Consider the following 9,361-nt stretch of genomic DNA (forward strand, 5'->3'; position numbering starts at 1 on the left):
AAAAAAAAAAAAAAAAGAAATACAAAAGGAATCCAAGTATATAAATTGCTTATAATTTTATGCCTCTAGTGAACTGTGAAAGATGTTGCATGGGTTGTCAGCATTTATAAATGTTTTATTTTCTCCCCTGGGAGCTCTCTACTATTTGTTTAAGGCAATGTTAGCAAAAATAATAATCAGTAACAGGGTTTGATAATTGACAGTGATAGTGCTTCTGATATAGAAGAATTGTTACCCAGGCCTGGTGATCTGGCAGGGGGACTGCAAGTTCAAGGCCATCCTAAGACAGTTTAGTCTCTGTCACAAAGAATTAAAAAAAAAAAAAGGACCAGAGATAACTGAGTGGGTAGGTTCTTGCCTAGCATAATAAGGCCCTGGATTAAATACTCTCCTCTCAAATTAAAATTAACCAGTATTTGTGCCTTCAGCATATGTAGATAGTAAGCATTTTTATTGTCTACTTTGAGGTAAGGAAAAAAATCTTACTTTTAGCAAAAGGGATATTACTCATTTTTATAAAAGTTTAACTGCATAAGGAATAAAGTGCATAGTTCTCTGAAGTCTAACAAGTACAGTACTTTCACAAAATACGTTGGTATGTTATACACCATGTCTTTGCTTCTCATCTCCTTGTAAGAACATCTTGAAGGTGTGTGTAAGCTGGTAGATACTCCAGCATAATTGAGTTCTGGAAACATCAAAGCCATGGTATCAAAAGCCAGCTATATTTTGTGTCCCTGTGAAGTTTCTTGAGCAACAACAGCAAACATTCCCATCTGTCAAGCTTGTCTTAAGCCAGGAGAGCCTACATACTCTCCAGGCAGCATTTGATCTTTTCCTCTACCGTTAAGGCCCTCAACTTAAGGAGACGTTTTCATTTTACATGGTAGCAATAAAATAAGAGGGCTTGCTAATTGTGACTGGTTAGCTCAGCTGATTAGGATAAGTGCTAATGTTTGAGGTCATAGATTTATCCTTGTAGAAATCGATTAACTCTTTAACAGGCAGAAAGCCGAGGTTCTGAAGTCTACTTGATCTCGTTAAAACTGACCAGGGTAATGTTCCGAAAAGTTTATTCTTAGTTTGCTTTTTTGCTGAAGTCTGAGTTCTAATTTGTATTTTATCATCTTCCTGCTTACAAGTGTTCTGTCGCCTACAATTTTTATTGACATCATCATGTGAGAAACAGATTAGAAACATGGACACATTCTGGACTCTGAGAAAGTCTTAAGTGTAGCTCAGACTGGCCTCAAACTTGACAGTTCTGCCTGTTTCTGAGTGCTGATACTACATGTGTGTGCTACCACCAGGCCATCATGGACTGGACTTAGTTGCCCACATGTAATTGTTCTTTATGTAGTTTGATCCTAACCCCTTAAACAGCTCCCTTTTATTGCCTTCTTGGTCTGTCAACATTTATCTCATATAACTGTTAAACTTAGAGTAATGAGTATTAATAAATATGCTATATGCTAATATCTTGCAAAAGAATATCGGTCTCTACTCTTCCCATCATCTCCTGTTAAAAAAAAAATCATCTCACTGGAGTAAGCTTTAAAAAGGGAACCATGGGCTTTGTTGAAAACCATCCTGCCCATAGAATCAAGCCCTAACCTCTTAACCCAGCACACAAAGCTGTTTCTTATCTGGCTCCAGCCAATCTCTCCAGTCCAGTCTTATCTCTAATCACCTCCCCCACACACAGACACTCTGACCTCCCACATGAACTGCGTGTGCTTCGTGCACTCTACCCTCATGCCCTGCTTAGTTACTTCTACACATGTAAAGTCACCTGTGGTCTGTTCAGTGACTCAAGTGTCACACATTCTGAGACAGCCCTTCTTACCTCTCTTGATACCTTTGGCAGGCCATTGATTGGTTGTTTTTTGTTTTAAAAGACAAGATTTCACTATGTGATTGGCCTGGAATTTACTGTGTACTGTGTCTCATGAGTGCAGGATGTAAAGGTGTGCACCATCACACTTTGCCATTTCCTTCTGAGTTATCTTCATCTTTATGGTGCGTTTCACAATCGAGTAGTGGGTTGCTCTTCTCTCTCAGCTAATGTTCTGTGGCATTTTGACATTCTTCAACCTTTTGTACATAATCTAGTACATAGTCAGTGAATCTTCTTAAAATTATTTCTTAACTGTCATTTCTTTCATGCTTTCAAATACTTTATTACATTAAATTTGCTTGTGTGTGTGTGGAGGGGGCGGGGGACAAGACATACCATAGCACAGTTATGGCAGGTCAGAGGACCATTTGTTGGAGTCAGTTCTTCCACCATGTGGATCCTGGGGATGTCAGGCTTGGCAGCAAATGCATTTACCCCAGAGCCAACTCACCAGTCCCTTAATTACTTTAGAAGTACAAAAATTGTTCAAGACTGTTAGATTGTGTGCTGAGTTCCCAAATGCATAATGCACAAATAGAAAACGATCTGAGCAAGAAACGTGGTAATTTCTGTTTCAGTCAGCACCTATTTCTGTATTGGTTTTGATTGTTCTTCACCTCCATTTTATCTTTCACATTGTGGTATCTTTTCGCTTTCTTTCTTAGTATCTGAAACATATATAGATATATATTCGTGTGTGTGTATATATATGTATATACACATACATACACACATATATATACACATATTATGAATGAGAAATGGTATGTGGGGCATACATACAATGTATGGCTGGGTACTGGTGCATACAATGTACAACATTGTAAGACACATCTGGAAATGTTAGCTTAATTAGTATGTGAATGAATGTGTTTGTGAGATAAGCTAACCTTTGTTAAGAATCTAAATTGGCACATGCCTTCGATCCCAGCACTCGGGAAGCAGAGGCAGGCAGATCTCTGTGAGTTCAAGGCCAGCCTGGTTTACAAGAGCTAGTTACAGGACAGGCTCCAAAGCTACAGAGAAAACCCCATCTTGGGTGAAAAAAAAAAAAAAGAATCTAAATTATGAGAATGAAGTCCTTTCCAGAATTTCACATTAATTTTCTCTTTCTTTCTTTCTTTCTATCTTTCTTTCTTTCTTTCTTTCTTTCTTTCTTTCTTTCTTTCTTTTTTTTGGTTTTTCAAGACAGGGTTTCTCTGTAGCTTTGGAGCCTGTCCTGGAACTAGCTCTTGTAGACCAGCCTGGTCTCGAACTCACAGAGATCCGCCTGCCTCTGCCTCCCGAGTGCTGGGATTAAAGGCGTGCGCCACCATCGCCCGGCTTTTTTTTTTTTTAATTTTTTAAGACACGGTTTCTCTGTAGCTTTGGAGACTGTCCTGGAACTAGCTCTTGTAGACCAGGCTGGCCTTGAACTCACAGAGATCCACCTGCCTCTGCCTCCCGAGTGATGGGATTAAAGGCGTGCATCACCACCGCCCATCATCAAGTTATTTTTAACAAGTATGTGTAGTATATGTTCGTTAGTAAACATGTCATAGTTTCTAATTTCATTCTTTAGTAAAGCTTGTTCACAGGATGTGTTTTTGTCCCTCTGATTGATGATGGGGTTATAACTAGGTTCTACAGTACAGCACCGTCTCCCTTTCATTCTGGCCACCTCTTAGTAGGAATTCTCTCCTATAAGAGTAGGGTTCTCATCTGCAGGATCAGTGCGCTCTGCTTTTGTGGTAACACCTCCCCCTTCTTTGATAGCTTTGTTTCTCTTCTGCATCACACGTCCTGTATTTACTGCATCTCTGTCTGCTTTCTCCCTCTTGATCTTCTGTACTCCAAGATCCTGGATTAACTTCTGCTCTCCCATTGCCTGGACATGGTATGCACTTCCTTCATGTCTTAGGCACTGTTTAGAAGATCTTCTCCAACAACTTAAATTGCTTTCATGCTCTAAGCAGTAAAACACTTGAGAGAGCTTGTTTTTCTTGTTCTCCTGCATAGCCCCTTTGCTAGCTGATTTTTCATAATATTTAAACTCCCAAAAGTTCTTCTCTTCTGTACTTGTGTTAATAAGGTCTTATTTTTCCTGACCTTTGTCCATTCCTGGATACAAATAGCCATTTTTTCTCCTGTAATTCTGCATGTTTATCATTTACTCAAACTGTTTGAATATATTATTCACCACTAATGAATTTATATGGACAGATGTATACCATTCTTTGGAACTCTGGAAAACTGAGATCACTTCTGTTTAATTCTTTGTGCATTGTCTAATTCAGCCCACTATTTATGACCATGCATGGATGACTCATAACTGATTTCTGGTACTAGGAAATAATGGCTTGATAAAGAAGATGTTGAGCACTTGGTAATTATATTATGCACATGTATAGTGATACAAATTAAAGGAGAAAAAACTCTTGGCTTTGAATTTTGAAAGCATGCCCTGCTTAAGGGAAAGGAAATTAATCTGATAAAAAGACAGTTGTAACATGAACGGGGTGGGGAGGGTTGTCCCGTCCGGTACCCCACAACTGTTTAGCCCCAAAGAAAATCATACATAGGTCTCCATAAATTATAAGCTGATTGGCCCATTAGCTCTAGCCTCTCACTGGCTAACTCTCACATCTTGATTAACCCATTTTTCTGATCTATATTAGCCATGTGGCTCAGTACCTTTTTCAGTGGGGCAGATCCTGCTGCTTCTGTGGTCTGGGCAGGAGTGGGGGGAATCAACTTCCTCCTTCCCAGAATTCTCCTGTTCTCTTTGCATCATTTCTACTTCCTGTCTGGTTTTCCCACCTATACTTCTTGCCTGGCCAATCAGTGGTTATTTAAAACATGATTGACAGAATACAGACAATTCTCTGCATCAGACAGTGTTTATCACTTTTGTTATTTTATCTCTGTCAAGTCTGGAAAAACATTGGAAATGGAATATGGCTATAACAGTATTTTAATAAATCAATTCAAAGAAAGAAAATTAGGGCTTGTCATAGAAGTTTCATAATGCCCAAAGGACTAGAATGCATAGAAGATGTAGCAAAAGCCATGTTTATAAGTGTTTTCTCATGCAAATCATTATCTACGAAGTTTAAGTGATAAAGGCTTATACAGAAACTCCTAAAGTGATGTCCACAATAAAACCTAAACAACAGAAAGTAGGAACAACAGTTCATTAACTTTTTGAGAAGAAGTCACTGGGAAATGAAGTTAACCGGAAATATGTTTAGAGACTTGAAATGTCCTTCAGAGAGAGAAAGATTTCTATCTTTCCTCAGTTGTAACATCAGAGTCTCCTTTATAAAGTGACATGAAAATTGCTCCAGGCAGGATAATATGAAGTTGGACTTAAGCATAGGAATTTTTATTTTCAGGGTTAATTTTTCCTTTTTCTAGAATTTTTTATGAACTTGTTCCTTTCAAATTAAATATTACTAGTTATAAATAATTTTAAATGAAATAGTGTCCAAATGTGATATGCCCCTTATTCTTTGAAAATTCCTAATTATACCGGATAAATGTGTCTCGTTATTTTGTAATGAACTTGGAGGAAATTTGTCTCCTTACCCTTATTCCTTATGCCTCCCTGCTACTTCTGCTTAATAGTCTCTCTTCTATATTCATGTTATTTTTTCCCAAAAATGTTATTTTCAACTACATTTTATTTTATTTCCATTTTATGCTTAATTTAAGTTGAATGTTGTTTTTAAGACCAAATCCTAGTTAGTACTCTTTCTAAGAAGAAATTTGTTTTGGGGCAGGAGAATCTTTAGGAATTTTTAAAGGAACATAATACTGTTTACAGGTTAGCTTATTTTGGGTATCTTCAGTTATATAGGTGGCTTTAGTTTAGTTTTGCTTTGTTTTGTTTCCCAAAGAGTAGGACCTGATCATATTTTATGATGGGACGGACGAAGGAGTGTTCCCAGGGGTGTGTGTGCACTGAGAAGTGTTAGTAGATACTCGAGTGAGAAAGGGAGAGGCTTCATTGGTGTGGGAGTGTGCTTTGTCATCCTCACCATAGCCCCAGTGTCAGCCTGAGCACATCACAGGGAGCAAGGCCACAGGAGGTGGTTTAACTTGTAACCAGTTTGATTTTCAAACATTTGACTACAGAGGGTATTTTGCTACTCATTTACAGTCCTTGAGACAACTGTACCAAAAGCAGGGTTGACTAACAAATAGGTAATAATGAATACCCTTCTCAAAATCTCATTTTGTAACCAGGAAAATCTATTCCAGTACTTGATTTCACATATAAAGGTCCGCTTGATCTGGAGTGTCCTGTTTTATAGATACACACTTAGAGCTCTGCATTGAGAGTGGAACTTAGTAACAAATATCTGTAATGTTATTCTGTTTTAAAAGATATTTTCTTGGGTAATTTTCAAACGTGCATTTATACAGAACACAGTACAGTGAACATTTTGCCAGTGTCTTAAAGTTAATGGTTCAGATGTTTTAATGATTCACTAAGGAAACATGTTTTGTTTAGGCCATTCTTTGTCAATTAATGACTTAAGTGGATTTAATTCTTATAGTGGACTTGTCTCCCAACAGTTTAAGATGTAAACCAGGTATGGTGGCACACCTGTTGTAAACTCAGCATTTGGGGGTAGAGGTAGGAAATCAGGAGTTCAAGGCTAGCCCTTAGCTACATAACAGTTCAAGGCCAGCTTGGACCCTGTCTCAAAAGAAAAGTAAATATGGAGATGTTTGTAAAGGTTTAATTAGCAGTAACGGGCTAAATAACAAAATGACCAAAAAAACCTACTTTTTAATGTCTTCCCACTTATAGGATAAAATGTAATATTGATGCTTGTTGAATCAACAGAACTGGCTTCATCTGGTGTCATTTTAGCTTTCTGTTATCTTTTCCCATATCTCCTAAGACAATAATGTGTACTTAAATTGGCACAGATAACCTGATGCTTCTGAAAAGGGGGGGGGTAATGTTTCAAGAGAATTTTTTGTCGGTTTCATTGTTCCAACTGACTTCATAATTGGTTGATGGCAGGCTTTGGCTCATCTTAACCAGGCAGAAGCAGCAAGGGTTTTATTGATTGATAGCTTGAGCCAGTGATGACCATGGTTTATTACTATTGTCAACTGTTTTAATCATACCATAGAATATGACCTGGAAATGTTGGTCTAGTTAGGAACAAGCATGTAGAGAATGGATGTTAGGGAAACAACCAAAAATGTTCTTTTATACTAAGTAAAACAAATTTTGACAATCCTACAGCAGACTATATATATTAGATATTCTTAATACCCAATAAGATGATTAGGTACTTTTATTTAGCAGGTCTTTTTTTCTTGGGTCTTTCTAGAGGACAAGACTTTTGGGCAGATTTGAATGCTATGACTGTATTTGAAACAACTGAATTTGACCAACTACGAAGGCTGTGCACACCACCCTGTAGGAATACAAGCTCTCTTTACAACACATTTTGGAAATTCTTCTGTAGAGACCACTTTGGATGGAGAGAGTATCCTGAGGTATTTACATGTTCTTTTTCCTTTTAAATACTTTACGTTTTTTCCTATGTCTTTTTCCTTCCCAACAGTGACTAAGTAGAACTGAATATCTCATTCTCATAAACTTAAGGATGTAAATGTAAAAGTCTTGCTGGTACAGGTAAAACTTCTCTCTTCATATTTCTAAAAGTATTTTTCTTTGCATTAATCTGAAACCCACACATAGAATGCCACTAAAAGACTTTTCCAGAATCTTTCAGTATAGAGATGAAATACTTGGTGCCATTTTCATGATAATTTTAATGAGAGGAGAACTGGTATAACTTTTGGATATAGCTGCCTTCTGTGCTTATAGAAATTGAATCATGTTAAATTTAACATTTTTAGAAGCTAAATGGACCAAAAGTCAGTCTGAGTCCATGGGAGAAGTGCTTGACTATGTTTATTAAGCTATGGTTAGAAGCCAAATGGATCAAGAGTCACTCTTGAGTCCATGAGAGAAGTGCTTGAATATGTCTCTTAAGCTATGGTTTGACAAATCATCTCTTTAGAATTTTATCATGTACACAGGCATCCATAGGATGAGGTAGAACTCATCAGTCACAGAGCCTTGCTTGTAACCGAATGTTAGAGATCAGTTCTTATTCCAGCCATCTGTTAGTTTGTTAATTTCGCTTGTATAATTACAAAAAGAGATTCTGGTATGTGTGTGTTTTTTAAAAACATGAGAAGTACCTTTGCCCCAATTTAACACACTATGAAACAACATTTGATTTTGTTGTTATCTTCATTCCAGATGGGCAGGGGCTGTCTCAGTGGAATATCTGGACCGGCCTTGTGCTTTTACTCTCAGGGTTCTTAGGCTGCTTAACACTTATTTGGGTTTTATGTGTGTGTAATTCTTTTTTGTAATTTGGGCATTGCTCCTTCAATTCCCTTTCTGAAAACTTCCTTAACAAATGTCAATCAAGAAACTCTCTAGGACATCATTAAGACTGAAAATAGGACAGACCCCTGAGCTTCAATGTGCCATAAGCCAATATCCATGCTTGGTGAACAGGAAGATCTTTCTACTTTACATATTTGAGGGACAGAAGTCCTAAACATAGAAAATAATTTGGTTTGTTGTATTTATTGAAATTCCCTTGATGTTAGCAGTGAAGGGAACTGTTCTTTGCTTTCAGTTACTTTTCTCATTTCTTATAGAGATTATAAACTTAGTTTTCATTTACCTTTTATTTTCTCTTCTATAGTCTGTTGTTCGATTAATTGAAGACGCCAACTCTCAGGGTCTGAAAGAAGTTAGATTTATGATGTGGAACAACCACTACATCCTTCACAACTCATTCTTCCGGAGAGAAATAAAGCGGAGACCCCTTTTCCGCTCCTGTTTCATACTGGTCCCATATTTAAAGTAAGTATCCAGTTGTTTTTTACTCTTCATTCTTAGTTTCTGTTTGTGTAAACGCACTACTGGACTGCAAATCTAAGAGAATTATCTTGGTTACTATTACCATGAATTTATATTGAATTCTTCAGTACATCCAAGTTCAAATATATACCTATACATGTAACGATAGTTCACACAACCCTAAAAGCATGAGTTTTGAACTGAAAAGTAGGGTGCAGCTAACATTTTCCTACAACTAAAGTAACATGTTTGGAGTAAAGCAGAGTTTGCTTCTTCTCAGGAAATCCAAACTACAAAACTACTTCTCACCCAGATAAATGGCCAGGGAACTTGAGTGGAGTTCAGTAAGGCAGTGTCCTCCGTTCTTTCTTCCTTGAGCAAATTTTAATAATTTATTTTCTTTCTTTCTTAAGTAAGGCATAGCTTCTTGTGATAATGAAATTATCTGTCCTAGTTCCTAAAAATATAGTTTCTTTTTTTTTTTGGATTTTCGAGACAGGGTTTCTCTGTGGCTTTGGAGCCTGTCCTGGAACTAGCTCTGTAGACCAGGCTGGTCTCAAACTCATAGAGAT

At 37.3% G+C, this 9,361-nt stretch overlaps 1 protein-coding gene across 2 annotated transcripts in view; it reads left to right on the plus strand.

Annotated features, from left to right (window-relative positions):
- The window catches only part of Tiparp (TCDD inducible poly(ADP-ribose) polymerase), a 28,161-nt gene that overhangs the window by 11,896 nt on the left and 6,904 nt on the right, over positions 1–9,361 (plus strand). For both annotated transcript variants that reach the window (XM_005344066.3, XM_026782299.1), the window contains exons 3-4: positions 7,231–7,399; positions 8,632–8,792. In XM_005344066.3, the coding sequence (XP_005344123.1) occupies positions 7,231–7,399; positions 8,632–8,792 (330 nt within the window). The remainder of the gene's footprint in view (positions 1–7,230; positions 7,400–8,631; positions 8,793–9,361) is intronic.

The sequence above is a fragment of the Microtus ochrogaster genome, chromosome 1 (assembly GCF_000317375.1).
Source record: "Microtus ochrogaster isolate Prairie Vole_2 chromosome 1, MicOch1.0, whole genome shotgun sequence".
Classification (NCBI taxonomy): Eukaryota; Metazoa; Chordata; class Mammalia; order Rodentia; family Cricetidae; genus Microtus; species Microtus ochrogaster.